Source organism: Ambystoma mexicanum, chromosome 2q (genome assembly GCF_040938575.1).
Source record: "Ambystoma mexicanum isolate Mex_15411 chromosome 2q, UKY_AmexF1_1, whole genome shotgun sequence".
Taxonomy (NCBI): Eukaryota; Metazoa; Chordata; class Amphibia; order Caudata; family Ambystomatidae; genus Ambystoma; species Ambystoma mexicanum.
In genome coordinates this window covers 516,870,068-516,888,436 of record NC_090924.1, presented here as the reverse complement: position 1 = coordinate 516,888,436, position 18,369 = coordinate 516,870,068, and the positions used below count along the sequence as shown (strand labels likewise).

The 18,369-nt window shown below is 46.5% G+C and overlaps 1 protein-coding gene across 1 annotated transcript in view; it reads right to left on the bottom strand.

Annotated features, from left to right (window-relative positions):
• Nucleotides 1-4,374: 4,374 nt before the first annotated feature.
• Nucleotides 4,375-18,369, bottom strand: part of PSMG3 (proteasome assembly chaperone 3) — a 76,510-nt gene continuing 62,515 nt past the window's right edge. Inside the window, exon 3 of the mRNA XM_069647635.1 lies at nucleotides 4,375-5,407. Coding sequence (XP_069503736.1) covers nucleotides 5,255-5,407 — 153 coding nt within the window. The 3' untranslated portion in view covers nucleotides 4,375-5,254. The remainder of the gene's footprint in view (nucleotides 5,408-18,369) is intronic.

Here is an 18,369-nt window from a genome sequence, read left to right as displayed (position 1 = left end):
CTTGATGGCCGACAGCCCACAAGTCTACCAAATGATCACCGAAGAGGCCACCAAAGGCACCTGCAGCTCGCTAAACTCTTGGATGGAAAGGAAAAAAACCTTGCCAACTACCATCACTTGTACCAAAGAGGACTTGATCACAAACCCTCAAAGAGTAAAAATCAAAATGGAGGAAATGGACTGGATTACTACGTTAGAGCAAGTAGCTAAGAAAAAACTCCTGACCCATCTCCCATTGGTTCCTCTAAAAAGAAAAGAAACCATGACATATGTCAAGAGATTCCCCAACAAAGCACTTGGAGGAACCTTTATGAGAGCCAGATTAAACCTCCTTCGGACCAGAGAAATCCTGAAGATTCGGTCACAATCGAACTCAAACGAATGTAGGCTTTGCTTGGGAAGCAACCAAGTGGAAACTGTAAAACACCTGATGATGTCCTGACCAGCTACCAGTGAGGCCTGAAAGTTATCTACTTCCACTCTTTTCGGACAGTGATCTCTGAGAAAACTAGCCCTGGTGGTTCCGACTTATCTCTGGGGAAAAAAAACAGATGGTCCATTGCAGCGACAAAGATCCTGGAGTACGCCATGGGCAAATTGAATTCGACCAACAAGGACCTTAACCAGTAATTAAAATATAAGCAAAATACAAGGAAAACCACTTCTGGCTCTCGCTGTTTTTATACTCCTTCCTCGCCTAAGACTTTAATCTTCATCTTTTGTAAAAGCCTAAATTGGCTAAACACAAATAAAAAAAATTAAGCACTAACATCCAAGGTAGTCTTAACCAACATACAGACACTTTGAACAGAGTTGAATCATCATGTGTATACATACTCCAGTAGTGGGCCTAACTTTTACTAGACTGAGATGTCAGAGTCCTGATTTTGGGAATCCTGACTAGTTGGTTATAAAAATGTGATGGTCTCATTTGTATTCATGATCAGAGCTTGACAATGTCAAAATTGCCCATCTACCAACGTGTGTGCCAGTATGTCTAAATACTGATATATACAGTGCTTCATAAATTGGTAGAAAACTATTTGCTCATTGACAAGGAAAAAGGTGATTGCAATGAGCACTGTAGCACGTTTTGGCTTTCCGGAATTGGCGGCATAATTGTTAAGCCTTCCTCGGGGTGAAAGAACCTCAGGGTCCTTTAGCAACGGGGAAGCAGAAAAAAAAAAAGACATTAAAAAAACAAAAAAAAAAAGATAAATGTATGTATCAATGCGTGCACGACACAACAGATTCCTTTTCCTAGAGGAACAGTCTAAAAAAACCTGCAAAAAAATATTTTGAAAAAGACCCACTCAATACTCACCCTGTAACTCAGACAGGGGTGCGGGAGGCGTGTGACCTTGTATCCGACGTCACAGAGTTCATATGGGGTGGTTGGGCTGATCCAGGCGGGTGCCTAAAGTGAGCTCCAGGGGAAATGTCCCTGATGCAAAAAAAAAGGGTATTGTTGGTGTTAAGCCATATGGGTTTATATGGCTAAGATGCCTAATGACACAATAGTTAGCAAGGGGGAGCTAACTATTAAAAAAACGGGTTGGTTTGTTACCTTAGTCGCCTTGTGAGCAATTCCAAAGGTATCTTGCTGGCTCCCTTTGGATATTCATGTGAAGATTACAAGCGAAAGGTAGGTACAGCCATCTGTAATGTGGAATATAGATCCGGGTATAGAGGTGGGTTATCTTCATGTGCTACTGGGTCTAGTGAAAACATAAATGTAATCATCCACATGGGGTTAAGACCCCAAAGATTTTAAATGCTTGCTGGTTTAAAAATACTGAAGCATTTCAAAGCGCATGTGGCAAAGAGCATCTAATGTGTTATAATAATAACAACAGTATTCCGGCACGTCAAGTGCATACCTGTGGGTAATGCGGTCCCTGTGCAGGGGATGGCTCCCATCCGTAGGTGATGGATCCATGGAGTTGAAGGGTGTCTTATAGGGTGACAGTGTTAAATAGCACTGTGCAGAAGTGCCATGATTCGTATGGCGGCCAGATACTGAAAAATAAGTAAAAGGAAAAACTGGTTACTAAAGCAGGAGGAGCAGATCTGGGTGGATGTCCACATGGTCAGAGGGGTTAGGAGTAACTTACTCGGAGGTTAAGCATCAAAGGTGCTGGAGATTGTGTTCTCAATGGCGCGGACAGATCGCTCTGCTCGCGTCTTTGTGTAGTGAGAAAGCCTGTACATGCGCAAATGTGAATGCGCCTGCGGAGGATCGGCCCGTTGCCAAGGCAACCTACTCACAGGTTGCTCCAGCAGGGAACTTCCAACGGAGCTTGGCGCACCAGGGGGGGGTGGGCTGATGATGAACTCAAAGGTTATGAAGCTGCACTGTATTCTAACAAAGTTTACGAGTGGCAGGAAGTGCCCATACATCGTAATAAGGGGCTGTAAAAATGACAATTTAGCATGCTTATTCCTCGTGTGAAGAAATACTTGTGTATGTTTTTTTTTGGGGATGATCCAATCGTGAAGGCAGCATGTTGGTTGTATAGTAACTGGATATGCACCCAGTCGATGGCTCAGACATGCCGGAGAAGAAAATTTGTCTGCAGAGTGGTAACCTGTCTAAATCAGCAAAGGGAGCGGTTGGAGGGTAAGATTGATGCCTTGCTCTAGGGCGATGGGCTGGGTCATGCCCAATGCTTAACGAGTTTAGAAAAGGGTTGTAGTGGATACCAGAAAGACCCTGCTAAGGGGTCATAACACAAAGTACAGATGTAAACCTGTAGTGGTATGGAGAGAGGAACAGAGAGTACCATCTGTATACTTCAATATATTATCTGTACACTCTGATAACAGGATGTGTCTACATCTTGTTGCGGATATGGTTAAGAGGGGGATGGGGGCAAATGCTAATGCATACCCGTGGCGGCATGGACAGGGATTGCACCTGGAACTATTTGTTTGCTCAGAAGGTTGTGTTGAGTGAACACTCGCAGACAATAGCGGTTATGCTGGGAGGGTAAACGCCAAGCTAAGTGCCTTATAATCCATCCTGTGGTATGGAACACCCTTAACCAGAAGAGATTATGCTCGGAGGATGAAGTCCTCGTTGAGTCCATTATGAAAGGTATCCATCCTGTGGATCCATGTAGCTTCTTTTAATAGAAGGCTCCTGGTAGTGTTTGCCGAGTTGCCTACTGTATCTACAATCCACCAGAGTATGTCATCTGCAGTATGGTGTGCCTCTATGTAATGGTTAACCAGTGGAGCACTTGGGTTTTTACACCAGATTTTCATCTCTGCTCAAATATTCTCACGTGTATTGGTGTTAGTGTTTGGCCCACATACCGCAGGCCATACGGGCATTCTATTACGTAAATTGCCTGCTTGGTTTTGCAATTCGTAAAACTGCGCAATGTCCACACACGATCACCAATATTGAAGTCTCTCTTTTTTGGTAAATCTGCACGAGGTGTAGTTCCCACAGGGGAAGTATCCCACTTTAGTTCTTAAATTCCACAGACCTAGTCTGGGGGCTGGTCCCACAAATCTAGAGTGGACTAAATGGTCCCTTAGGTTCTTTGCCTGTTCATAGGCAAAGCGTGGCAATGGTTCGCCCGGTAGTCTCAGTCTGGTCAAGGCCCAATACTTAAATATTAATTTGCGAATACTTGGGCACCAGCAAACGTAACACCTCAAAATTACAATCCATCCAGAACAATGCCTTAAGAGCAGCCCTACCCAAATCCCAACACATCTCTCATGTGAGGCGCAACATCAAATGGCTCTCCGTCGCAGATTGTATCGAACTTAATCACTCAACCGCACTCATAAATGCCTGTCTAATACAGCTCCCCTCTACCTCACAGAGATTCGCTAAACACCTCCACACGCCCCATCAGAAAAGCACAAACCAACAGCCTCCGAATACCCAAATTCAAACTTAGATTTTTTTTTTTTTAAACGGAGGGGCTAGCTTTCAGTCCAGGCTGCGCAACTTTGGAACTCTATCCCTGACCCACTTAGAGCCATTCCCTATTTCCATTGTTTGAAATCCAACACCAAGAAACGGCTGCACTCCCTAGACTGCTGACCTATACTATGCATGTCCTCCGGCACCTCCATCAGCTAAACTCCCCTTCCTCCCCCCCAAATATGAAAGGCCTCTCAGCAATGTATCTAGTGTATATATGCCCTTCAAGGATACAGTTCCCCCCGGCCCTAATTGTATTCTAACTGTATACATTCCACATTCTGTGTTGTACTTTTAACTGCTCACTGTATATACTTTGCACTTTGTAGATTTTAACACTGTTATATGCAACCTTATAACCTGATTGCGCCCATTGCCTACGGGCCGGGCCCGGCCCGGCGCGCACTATAAATGAATAAACAATTACAAAGTTGTTCTTGAAGGCGAGGCTGCCTAGTAAAAGATTCCCGTAGCTGCCCTTTATTGCTTTATAATATTGTAATACATTGTTTAATGATTGCTTATTCACACAAAGTATGACATTAAAATGGAAAGATTTGTTAATAAAACTGCTGCATAGGTTTGTTCTTCCCTGCAGAAAAACAAAGGTGGGAAGATGGGTGTGATGGAGTGAATTACATCAGAAAAGCAAAAGTACAGAAAAAAAATGCTATTGGTGGAAACATGATTTTTTTTTTAAATAATCAAGGAATAGGAGGCCCATCAGATTCCAAGAAGAGGAGAAGACCATCCCACACTGACCCGCTCCTTCAAAAAAAAAAAAAAAAGGAAAGAAACATAAATCGTATGTTAAGGGATCGTGTTTTATACAAGACTAACATAAAACCCTTTATTTACTAACTCTTTTTTAACAAAGCTTAGATGGCCAGAACCAATATATATATATATATATATATATATATATATATATATATATATATATATATATATATATATATATATATATAGACACACTCACACATACACACATCCCCCCAATCACATGTAAGTTCTGCCCCATCCAACATCCACAAACTTGAAAACCCACAGTTATCAGGATTTGCGCGAGAAAAAAAAATACAAAAAAAAAGTGATTTTTTAAAACCACACAGTAGAAAACAGGTCAGCATGCCGGGTGTGTAGTAAATGCGGCTCTGTGTAGCTCCAAAGCAGTGACTTCAAACAGGTGGTCCCATTTCTCGGGTGCACTGTGCCTGCACGTGGTACATGCAGATCTGGGGAGTGTGCAGGTACATATTCTTCTCTGAAGATGATCATGTGGATCTTTGGTCTGTTCCAGTGGAGATGGTTTTACCAGACCTTGCATCCTCTTATCACCTCCTGGAGGGCCTTCACCACTTCCGCACTCTGCTCCTTTAAAGCCAGGGCCAGAAGAACAGGTTTGTTTCCAGATTCCTGTGATACAAACGTGACCAGATTCTTTGCGCAGACGTGCGTGAGCGGCTACCAAACAAAAACACAAAGGATGAATTAGAAACAAAAAGACAGAATATCCCAGTTTAACATGGAACATTTTTCGAAATGCACTAGTCCTCAATTGTGCAGTCAATATGATACCTGTGTGTCATAGATGCCAAACATTTCCAAGATCATTTCTCTGTTAGCACCATAGTGAACAAGAACTCATACTGTTAGCAGTACAATATTCCAAATAATTGATGTTGGGTAGAGCGTGGGGGGTTAGGCATTTCCAAAGACCAAGCACTTCGAACACCAAGGTAGAGTACATTTGTTCCCAATATTTCCAAATTAAAATGTTGGCTTTGTTATAGTAGGGAGGCATTTGCAAGTGAGTGCAGGCTACACCTTTTCTGCCTGATGCACACCTGTCATCAACCATCCCTGTGGACATACATCAAAAGGCTTCAAAGCATCAATCATTATTGAGGTGCAAGGGCCAAGCATGCCCTTTCCTACTGTGTCGTTCCCCTAACCCACCAAATACTTTTTTAAATAATATATTCAGTCTCTTAGTAGCCTTTTCAGGAAATTACTGTGCTAAGCACCAAATTGCTTCTCTAGCCCCAAATATGACCACCACCGTGTCCTTTGTATAGATACATGAGACTAACAAACATAAGCCAAAATAGGGGGCTAGACCCTGCCTCCCATCCACACTTCACCTGCCCTAACCCCCTCACCCCCCCCCCCATTTACCCACTACCAGTAGGATGAGATAAAAACTAGGCCATGAATGTGTGGATTGACTTGGTACCAATGGTGTCACTAGTGTGGCGAGTACTTATGTTCAGTGATGGAAGCCCATACAGGGTGAATGAACAGGAGGAGGCTATCCAGGATTCTAGCGAACACAGGCACACAGTTTTCTGAGTAGTGCAGAACGTCTGACATAACGAAGAGGCATTACTAGCACTGCCCTTTTATTACATTGTGGGGTGGCGCAGTCTACAGTGGAATTAAATAGTTCCTCATCATGAAATCAATTATCCTGTTATGGCCACCTTACAGAGTATTGAAGCCCATCTCCATGCCTCATGTGGCATGGATCTCTCAAGTCTGCCTGTTGGGTCACAGTCTGCGTTGGCCAATATAAAGAAAACAGCTGGGCCACCATCACCCAGCAGGCAAAATCTTCCATTCCATCTTCACGCAGGCGTGCTTAAAACTTTACTTTACTAGGCTTGTAGTGCGCAGCAATGGACCCGTAGGCATACTTGCTCAGACATGACGAAAACATAAGTAAGGAGGCTGCAAGAGGATTAACAGGGCTCAACCAGAAATTTAGTCAAATAGCCATGTTTTAAGCTTTTTCTTGACGGGCTCTAGCTTGGTTTCCAATCTAAGGTCCGGCAGCAGACTGTTCCAAGCCGCCGAAGCCGCTATGGCAAAAGCACCTTTTTCAGCCCTTTTAGATTTGCTCCTCGGGATCATGAGCATTTTAGACTCTCCTGATCCAACTGATCGAGGGATATTCTTGAGCATGATAAATTCATTCAAGTAACAAGGCAGGATACCCAAGAGGCTCTTGAAGGTGATCAAAAGGAGGCGATAGTGATGTCTAGCCTCTATGTGGAAGTGTAATGATTTCTTGGCTGGTGCGACATGGTCACGTTTGGCTAGGCCTGTTGCGACCCTCATTGCCCCATTCTGGATAACCCAGAGTCGGTTTAACTCGGTTTTAGGCTACAGCAGTAACCCATTTTAGAGCCCACAATGGCTCTTGCCAGCGTCTCTGCATTAGTCTGAGTGATCAAGGGGCGAAGATGAGCAAAGAGTCTGAGATAATAAGCCGCTTCCGAGACCAGACTCCCCACATGAGGTCTCAGAGAGATGCTGATCAAGGATCACCCCAAGAGACTTGACCTTCATTAGCGTGTCGATCTTGACATTGCCAAGTTGAAAATGGTCATACCGGGCATCCAACTTGGAAATCTGGCTAGTTGACCCCCTGTTACACTCACCTGGCTCCCACAGAGGCGATCTGAACTGGACAGCTGCAGTCTCCACCAATGTGATGCGTAGGGCCGAGATGACAGACTGGACTGGCCCACTTAGCTTCGTTTGCTTGGCCCGTAGGAATATTCTTCTGCAAATGGAGAAAGGGAATTAACCACCCGTGGAGTTGAGTGTAAACCCCCCCCACCCCCGCTGTTCTCCCCACGGATCACCTTTGATGTCCCCTCTTACAGTCTCACTCGATGGTTTGAAAAGATGAGCTCTCCATCCTGCATTGAGTGCAGGGGCGCGTTGATAACCAGTTGCTTCAATGGCTCGAAGGAATTGGTGAGTTCCAGAACAATATTGACTCCGAAAAGTATGTAGTTCGTAAGAGTTCAAATGCCTGACTTTCACTCTTGTCCGATTCCTTGCAGATTGCAGCTTGACCTTAGTGAAGAGTTCCTCGTGGCAACCGGTAATATTCTGGTAAGGATTTGTATTTCCAACACAGTTCGATAAATAATGTCAATATGTAACCTGTTGCTTTCTCCCTTATTCAGGCACTGAGAGAAAGAAAGTATGAAGTCTCGGGGAATAATACCTCCGGCGGTAAAATCAGGTAAGTCTAATGTGGTGAGGAGGGTTCCCCTCGATAGTCCCTTTGTTTCACCTTGCTGTCCTTTTGTTTCCCCTTAGGGGCCGGGGTTCTGCGAAGATGCAGTGCAAGCTGCGCCGACCCGTGAAGAGGAATAGTACCCCCGGTGGTAAAATCAGGTAAGTCTATGGGGGGGTTTACTAAAATTCCTCTGTGTATTCCCTTGGCTCACCTTGCCGTGCTTGTCTACTCCTTAGGTGCCAGAATGCGGCGGGAACATGCAGGAGGATGCGGTGGAATGTGAAGATGCTGCGAAGGCCGGTGAGTTCAGCGCGGCACTGCAGCAGGCGAGGCGACGCGCATAAAATAACTTCTTTCTTCCAGCTCGAAGGCACGATGGATCGGGAATTCAGGTAAGGATCAAAGGTATTGCTCTTGTTCTAACCTTTTCTCCTTTCTCCCTTTTTCTAGGAGCTCCAAACTCGAGGCAGGCGTGGCAGAAGACTGGATGCAGACTTGCAGGCACGGTGAGCGTTACGCTGCTGGATGCAGAATAACACGAAGCGTGTGCTGCTCTTCGGGCATGGTTTAAATAGCCTCCAAAGTAGTCCCAGGTAAGTATTCCTCCCCAGCCCCGCCCGAGTAAAAAATAGTCCCTAGGTAAAATAGTCCCTTCCAAGCCTCATTTGGCTTGGAGCTCTTGCAGCATGGTCTGCATCAGGTAAGCTTGCAGCATGGTCTGCATCAGGTAAGTTCTACTCGGAGCCTGGCGCCATAGGCGCCAGGACTGACTCCATATGAGCCTGGCGCCATAGGCGCCAGGACCGCACCCAAACAGCCCGTAGCAGGGGTTTTTGGGCTTGCCCAAAATAACTTGATGCCTGCTTCCGGGGTTGCTGGACCTGGTCTGGGTCCCCGGGGGTAGGCATCATGACACCCCCACAATCATAAGCTCATTCTTGGACTTGCTCAGCGCTAGTCCATTCTGGACCATCCAATTTTCAATACATGTGTAAGCTTTATTTATGCGCTCTTCATAAAGTTCATGATCATCCGTCAGGGGGGATGATACATTGCGTATCGTCTGCAAAGTTGGTGAACCAGATATCTTCTTGTTCCAACATCGTAAAGAATGGAACGGTGAAGATATTGTAGAAGCAAGGTGAGAGACTAGCTCCCTGAGGGACTCCATATTCAGTGGATACTGTGGCTGCTTCAGCAGTGTCTGTGCCAACGCAACTAACCCGATTATGTAAGGAAGAGGCGACCCAATAGGAGGCTTCAGTGGAGAAAGCTGCCACTTGTTCGGGCCTGGTGACCATCAACGTGTGGTCAACCAGGTCGAAAGCGAGGGAAAGATCCAGCAGCTTCAGCATGGTGGCCTCTCCCTTGTCAATGTTACAGGAGCCTAGAGTTCAGTTCCAGGAGCTCTGTTTCGGTACTAAGCCCGGCTCTGAAACCTGACTGTCTGCAATTAAGAATAGGATGACTTTCAATATGCTTCGCTATCTGTTTATATGGGACCCTGTCCAGTAGCTACATCAAAAATGCTGAGTTAGTTATGGGTCTATAGTTCAGAGGGTCCTCTTTGGGTAGGCCTACCTTTTTCAAGAGAGGGGTCACCCATGAACGTTTGAAAATGTCCGGCACAGAGCTCTCTGAAGGATGCATTAACAAACTGCAGAATAGCATCCAGTAAAGCAGGGGGACAGGTTTTAATAGTGATTACGGAAAAGGGGTCACCCTTGCAACTCATTAATTTAAGCAGTTTCACAACCTCAGTCCGTTCTGCTAGTGAAATGGCAGTAAAGGAAAATTCAGGGATTGTGGGGCATCTGGTCGGCTCTTTGCCTGTTTGGCATTATTATCCATCGGTGTGTTGGCTTTTTTGATATTAGCCTTGATACCCTGGAGTTTGGCACCCATGGGACCCCGAATAGCCTGATCTTTCACCACCACATCCACATCGGGCGTTGGTGTCGACTCTTGCTCTTTAAGAATTTTAAAAAGCTCTTTGGTTCCTGACTTAGCTGCAACAATCCTGTTAAGGGAGTTCTTCTTTGCTTCCAGTAAAGCGGCTTTATATTTTCTAGCCGCCTGTTAGTAAGCAAGGAGCTGATCAGGACAGTATTTCGCTTTTCAATTGTAGTATTGTTTGAGCGTAAAATGTAACTCTGGCGTGAACCACGATTTGTTGGGGGGTGCCGATTTGTGCTTCCTTAATTTCTAAGGTGCTAGTTGGTTAGTGATGTCTGTGAAGGAGTCCATACGAACTTTGGACAGCTCCTGCACAGAGTCTGTAGGCTGAACATTGGCCAAGTGAGTGATCAGGCGAGAAGTCTTTTCCAGGGTGAGTAATTTGGGATTGCGCCCCTTTATCGGGGGCAAGGCTTTACTCTTATGTTTAACAGGGAAAGTTGAGCGAATGGCAAAACTAACAAATTAGTTGTCAGACCACGGACATGGAGAGGTCAACAAGTTATTTATGAAAACATTGGTTGCTGCTACAGTCAAGAGTATTTCCAAGATGATTTGAGGGATAACGATTGTGTTGGGTGAAGCCCAGGGTGGACTCCAGGTCTGACCCTTTTGTATTCATCCTGGAGCACAAGCCAATAATTGAAGTCACCCAAGACAATGCAACTAGAAAGAGGTTTCAGGCAAGCAACCAAATGGTTGGATAAGGCAGTGGTGAAATCAGCAGGGTGTGAAGGGGGCCTGTATATTGGTAAGAGATTAAGTGCAGCCTCAGAGTTGATGCCTACCTTAATCTGTAGGGATTCGATACCTTCCATGATATTCACAGTTTCCCCCCCAAATGGTGAGGTGGGATTTAAATATCAGCGCCACTCCACCCACTCTTCCAGTGGTCCTATCTGCACTCAACATGGAGTAACCCTCAGGGACTGCCAGGTTAAGAGAGAGGCCCGCGGCACTATGTGCCCAAGTTTCCGTTAAGGTGCAGATATCAGTATCATGCTCCTCTACATAGGCTGCTACTTCCACAGCGTGCTTTATCAGGGATCAGGTATTTAGTAAAAACGCAAGATAAGTGGTATTGAGGTAAAATGATACGTGTATTACTAGCTGTAGCTTTCTTTTCGTCCTGGCCCATAGGGTCCTTAAGAGTCTCCTGCGGGACAGGCTCTGCATCAATCTGTCAAGATGGGAGGGTGAGGAAACCAAAACCCATACTGTGTGAGATAGCAGGGGCTGTGTAGGGGGCAGCAGGGAATACTTGAAGTGGGCATTCCTCTCCTACAGAGTGCGCTCCTAGTATACCAGTGGTGGTACTCTCCTGGCTGTTATGTGTGGTGAGAGTCAACCTCTAATAAATATGCACAAATGGGTGGCTATAACTACTTGCCTATAGCAAAGTTGCGATTAGAACACCAAATAAATATGTGTCATACCATGTGCGTGACAGCGATCAATAACCAGAACAAGGACACACATTTGTTATCCGAAGTGTCTTTATTTTTGAGATATAACACAATGGGTAAAACAAACTAGCATTGCAATTGACATTTATGTTTTTTATTACAGGTTTAAAAGGGTTCATACACCTTTGGGGCCCTTCCTACTACAAAGTTTGTTGAGATGGTTCTACGGTCGCTCAGATTTAGGCTTCAGCGTTTCCTGAACCCTTTTCAGTGATTTTGGGATTCTCTCTTCCCTGGAGTCTCAGGCTCGGTTTAAGTGGTTCCCACACTGCACGCTTTGGGTCTCATCTCCATCGCTCTCAGTTTTGGGTTTATGAGGTTGCCCCATCGCCCAACTTTTCCTCAGAATTACTGCTGTGGCAACAGGGCTTACCTTGGTTGGGTTTCCAGAAGAAGGCCTTGCAACTCACTGCTTTCAGCATAAGAGTCAGGACCCTTTAATTCCCTCTATATTCCTGCATTGGCCATTGACCCTCCTCAAGTCTCCCTACCCCCCAAATCTCCCCAACACATGCTCTATCATCCTCCTAAGGCCTCTTCGAATCAGGGTCACACCCATCACCTGCCTTAGGCCAAGCATGCCTTCATGTGGCTTCCTAGTCTTACTTGCAATGCTCTTTCCCTCATCTTTACGATGTTTCCCCATCACCACCTGTGTGTGCTCTACTACCGTCACCTCTTGGAGTTTACCTGCACCCGCCTCCAGAAACTCTTCTCATGACCCTGATGCTCATCTTCCACCACCCCATGGTCTCCTTCTACCAACTGGTCTTCTCGTCCATTACCTCATTATACTATCCATCTTTAACCACCTGATGCACCGCCTCACGTTCTAGTATGAAATCTCCTCCAAGCTTCTTCTCACCCACCTTCTTTAAACTTGCTCTTCTGTCTCCACCCCAAACGCCTGCTGCCAGCTCCTACTGCAAACATCCACCTTCCCTGACTGGGCTCTCCTCCTCCCCTTGGGCTGGTATTTCTGTAAGAGCCATCCTCTAGAAAAGGTAAACGAAAAAGAGGCTGTGATTGGCCAGTGGCAATAGGTTTACCTGGGCTTAATGAAGGTCTCAGAGGGCAGACAAAGACTGACTTTGAAAAGGCTGGTCCACCGTCTTGGCTATCCTTTTTCTGTTGCCCTCCTTCTCCCTTCCTTAATGGAATGCACTGTTGCAGTATGGACTGGTGAAGGAGAGCATAGAGACAGCATTTTCCGAGTCACTTACTGTGTTTGACTGGGATAGTGCTAAAGATCTGTCTCTTTCAGGTGGCAGAACAGACCCCTTCTCAGCATGGGGTGGGAGCCCTATGAAGGTTGATGGCCGGGCCAGTCTTTCCCAAGAGGGACCAAGAGCCAGAGAAAACAGAACTACCCTGAGAGCAACCAGCCACTACATGACCCCCATCTCGTCAGGGTGTTGGGTGTGGAGAGATGCAGCAAGTCTGACTGTGCATAGAGTGTGTCGCACCACACCATGCTCATGCGAGACAGGACACAAAGTGCCCAGCAGGGTCCACCCACTGCAGAACAGGTCAGAGGAGATTGGAGATGTTTTGAAGGGGTGTGCAAGGTGAGGTGTTGGTTGGTGGGAGTGAGTGGTACTGGCTTTTGAGTGCATGAAAGGCGTTTGGGTAGTAGTGGGGGACTAGAGTGAAAGGAGGGTATCTGAGGGAAGTGAAAGATGGGTAACGGAGGGAGAGAGTGGGGGGGCAAGTAGTTCGGTTGAGAGGGGAGTAGTTGTGGTGTGGAATGGGAGAGTAGCAGAAGTAGTAGAGGGAGGAGAGTATGAAGTAGTAAGATCTGTGGGGGGTGAGTTAGATAGAGATCTGGGGGTGGAGTTAAATAGAGAGAGTACAGAAGAGGAAGTGTCAGGGGAGAGAGGAGACGGTGGGAGGAGTAGGAGAGAGGAGGAGACAAGAGACAGTGATGGAGAACCATATGAAGAGGAAAAGTCGGGCTTGTAAATGTAAGAGCAAGTGGGGCCGGAGTGTCTGGACGGCACAAAATTCCAATACAAGACATCTGGGGAACTTTAGAGCAGGGACCACCTAGATTGTTCCCTGAGTGAGACCAAGACAGATTAAGTGTTTGCTTTAGAGATAGTAGGATTTATCAATCTCTGGTGACCTTGCTGGGGTTGAGGGACACCTCAGTAAGAGAGGGGACAACTGTCTGTAGATGAGAGAGAGGGACAGCCCTTAGGAAGCTCCTTTCAAGAATCGTTGTGCCTTCTTGAGGCCATCTGTAATACTGCATGCAAACTGTTCCAGGCATCTGTATGGACTCTGGGAACGCAAAAGAAAATGTTAGAATACCACGGACGTCTGTGCAGGCTTGCTCAGCAAAAGGCATAGACAAATTGAAGGGCCCCACGATGTCCGAACAGGGCTTTGGTACTGGTATAGAGGTGAACTGAATAACATGCTACAGGTTTCAGGTCATTCAGCTCCATAAAAAAAATCTAACCAAGTTTGTCAACACCATAAATGGTGGAAATGTTAAGATTAGAGGACAAGGAAGACTTTGCACTCAGGTCTTCATTACTTTTCAGCTGCCCCTTTTACTGCCCGCGTTTAGTATTGCCTCCATTTTTCAGACAAATAAAAAATGCTTCACTTTGGGCACAGGGCAGGTAAGGCATTACTGACCCCTGGGTTTTCTGGCTTTCCCGTGCAAGAGGCCATCTCCCTTAAAGGAACAGTACCATCTACAGCCAAGAGAATACTCAAAAGGTCCATAGTTATTGTGCAATGTTTTGTCTTGGTGTGTGTTGTGGGTAGGGTCTTGCTGGATGCATGGTTCGAGTTTGACTAACAGTATTCTCCAGGGAAATGGGAACAGACGTTACATGGGAGTGGTTGCTGCCCAGTGATGGGAACTAAATGGGAGTGATCAGTTCAGTCGGTGAGGAAAGATTTCAGCCATAGTAGTGCAGAGCGTTGAATACCGGATTCCTTCAATCTCTTGATTAGAATTGTGGGTTTGATCATATCGAAGGCAGCCGATATGTCCAACAGTACAAGGGCCGAATTGGGTGTGGTTGCCTGCGTACATTTTTAGGTCGTCCCATATGGAGAGGAGTGCCGATTAAGTTCCTCTCATGGGTCTGAGCCAACCTGGGTTTGGTCAAGTATTCCATACTTTCCTACATGATTGAGTAGTTTTTTTTTAAATTATTATTAATACATTTGGTTTAGTTGACATGCAAGTTTTTTTTGTCAAAATCGTTTTTATTGAAACATCAATAGACATTGAATTCATTAGTTCATTAACAAACCAAATCAGTGGCAATATTGCTCAATTACAAATCAGTGGTCAATCGCCCCAATGGCACTCGTCCATTGGGTCATCTACTGAGATTCATAAAATTCAACATTTGTCACTGTGCTCCCAGCTTCAATTAATTTATAACAATGCATTAACATTTCATTTTAACATCTTTATGATTCTTTTAGTGAATGTATTTCCTAAGTATCCCTTGGGGTGTAGTATTACAGCTTTGTGTTCCGCAGCGTTCTTAGTTGGAGAAGAAAAGGGGAAGAAGAGAAAAGAAAAAAAAAACTCATTAAAGTTACCACCTTCACCAGTCTCACCATTAGTCCAGGGTTTTGCTCCCCAGTGTCCCGCTACATCCCCCCATTTTGATTTCAAGTCGGTAGGTCTTTCTTCATTCCCAAGCTGTTCAGGGCTGGAGGAGATATTTAACCAGTCTGGGTTGGAAGAACATGTGTTCCTTTTCCTCCACATGGTCTAGGAATGGGCCCCAGATATTCTGAAATGTGTCCGTCCGGTTTTCCATTGCAGCCGTTAGCTTCTCTATTCCCAGAATATCCCAGACTTTAACCCACCAGTGCGCAATGTGGGGACCCTCCAGTTCTTTCGAGAATCGAGCACGCGTGAGATGGGCCGCCATCAGTAGTTGTGTGATTAGCCGCGCTCTGGGACCAGATTGTGGATAGGATCAGTACCATTACTAGTGGGTCCATGGGGAGGAGAGTTCCACAGATGTCCTTAATTTTGGAACTGATCTCTAGCCAAAAGGATTGAATTATTGGACAATGCCACATGTGCCCCAGATCTCCCTTTGCCCCACAGCCATGCCAACATACATCAGGATAATCTACAGTCATTGCATGCAGCCTCTGCGGCGTGAAATACCATCGATAGCATAGCTTAAATGCGCACTCCCTGATAATTGTGCATCTAGAAGACCCATGTGCTCTGTCCCAGATTCTCTGCCAAGATTCCGGAGCCATCTCTCTCTCCAGCTCTCTCTCCCATGCCAACATGTAAGAAAGTTTCTCTTCCTCTGGGGCGTTTTCTAGAAGGCGATAGCACATTGCCACTTTGTGTGAGTGTTGTCCTTCCGAGACAGTTATCTCTAATCCCGTGGGATGCCTGGTGGCCGCCGTTTTTACGGTCAGGTTGGTGACCCAGTGCCTGAGTTGTATATATCTAAATCTCTGGTTCTGGGAGGTTGAATTTCTCCTTACACTGGGTGAAGGTTAAGGGGTCATTATCGGCATATAGCTCCTGCAGTCTCAGGGTCCCCGCTCTTGACCAGTTTTGGTATGATCTAGGTTGGAGCCCTGGAGTGAACACTGGGTTCTGCATGATTGGAGTTAGGGGGCCCAGACCCGGGGCGATCCCCCTTAGGGTAGTCTGCCTGTCCCAGCATCGGAGCGTGGAGCTCGTGGTTGGGAGAAGGGGCCTCCGGGAACCCCGTGCTTCCCGCGGCAGGAAGGTGAGAGAGGAGCCCCGGAGAACAATTGTTCGATGTCTTGCCATTTGGGGGTTGGGGGGGGTCATCTTGGATTGCCCAGCTCAGGATCGGGGCAATTTGAGTTGCTCGGTAGCATCGTAGGATGAAGGGGAGCCCCAGGCCTCCAAGCTGCCTGCTTCTGGTGAGAATTTTGCGCAAATTCTGGATGTTTTGCGCTGCCAGATGAATCGGCATATCTCCTTCTGCAAGTCGTGTAAATTTCGCTCTGGGATATGGACTAGGAGCGCTTGGAATGTGTCAAGGAGTCGGGGTAGCAAGGTCATTTTGATGGCTGTTAGACGCCCCAGCCAAGATATCGCCTGGGGGGCCCATTTTAGTAGAGAATCCTTCGCGTCTTTTATCAGCGGAGGGATATTAGCTCTCGCCAGTCCAGAGTATGTAGGAGTTAAGTGCACCCCAAGGTATGTTATTTTAGAGTTTACCCAGCTAAGAGGGAAGGTGTTCTGTAAGGCATTTAGCGCCTCTGGTGTTTCAGATAGATTCAGACCCTTTGATTTGGCCATATTTATTGTGAAGTCCGAGATCTGCGCGCAACTCCCCCGCAGGCTCATGAGCGGAGGGACCGAGGTCTGAGTCTCTCTCAAGAAACAGAGCACATCGTCCGCATATAGCACTACTTTGTGGTTCTGGTCTCCTACCTCGAACCCTTGAATTTCAGGGTGAAGACGGATGTTTTGGGCTAATGGCTCCATTGCTAGAGCAAAAACCAAAGGCGATAGGGGACACCCCCTGCCTGGTCCCTTGTGATGTCCAGTGGGCGTTGACACCTATTTGGGTAGAGAGGATCCGGAAATTGGACAGGACAAATTTAGAGAAATGTGGGCTGAAACCAAAACCCTTCAGGACCAAATGCAGGTAGTCCCACGACATGCTGTCAAAGGCCCGGTGGGCGTCTAAGGATAGCATAGGAAGGGGTCCTGTTATGGAGGGGCTAGGGCTATTAGGTCTATTGCTCTCCGAATGTTATCATGGGCCGATTGGCCCTGAATAAATCTCGTCTAGTCCCTGTCTATTAGTGTAGGTAACACTCTCCCCCGCCCCCCTCCAGGCACTGCGCTATGATTTTACTAAACAACTTGGCGTCGGTATTGAGTAAGGCTATAGGCCGGTAGGAAGCACAATCTGTTTGGTCTTTTCCGAGTTTCAGGAGTAGGGTTGTGTTTGATTCAGCCATGGATTGTGTAACAGACCCAGTTTCCCATAGGGTGTTGAATAGCTTTGTGAGGTGCGGTAGGAGTTCCTTTGCAAAGGTTTTTTAAAACTCCGTCTGGGCCCGAAGCCTTGCCAATCGGGAGGGCCTTGATGGCGAATTCAACTTCCTCCGCTGATATTGGGGCTTCTAAGATTTGTAGTGAGGATTGTGACAGCTGTGGAAGGTAAGCCTTGGATATAAACTCTTTGGCGGACTGCGTGTCTCCCTTATGTGGGCTCGCATGTTCCCTGAAAAATTCTTCTATAATGCGGCATTTGCCCTCCTCAGAGTGTGTGCCTTTGCCCGATTTAGCTCACAGGAAATCTATTCTGTTCTGTTTAGTCCGTTTGCCTAGTTTGGCCGCCAGTAATTTGTTAGCCTTATTCCCTTTTGTGTAATGATTGGTGCGCATCATGCCATAGGCCGCCCTCCCCATATGGTGTGCTTCTAGTGCCTTTTTTGCCATCGTCCGGTCCCTCAATGATCGCCGGGAGGGTTTCTTCCTGTGCGTTTCTTCCAGTCTGAGGGCTTCCCCCTTCTAATTGTTCTCTCAATACTCTCCTAGATCTCCATCGTTGGGCTGCCTGTTCTATTAAATGGCCCCTGATTACCGCTTTGCTCGCCTCCCAAATCGTGCCCCAGCTCACATCACCCGTGTCATTCCCGATGTAGTGTAGCTCCATCGTTTCTCCAATGGGGCCGCAGATCATTGGGTCATCTAGCAGGAAGTCATTTAGCCTCCAGGGGGGTTTCGTGGGAGGAACGGATCGGAGGGGGGTTATGGCCAGTGCGACCTGGGAGTCATCTGCTAGTGCTTCGGGGAGTATGTCTACTTCCAATACATTTTGGATCAGCGAATCAGATAAAAAACATGTCTAGCCTTGAGAATCCCCCGTGAACCGCCGAAAAATGTGTGTAATTCCTTTCATCTTGATGGCAGTATCTCCATACCTCAATTCGGGAATTGGCTTTCAGCAAGGAGGTGAGGGCCTTAA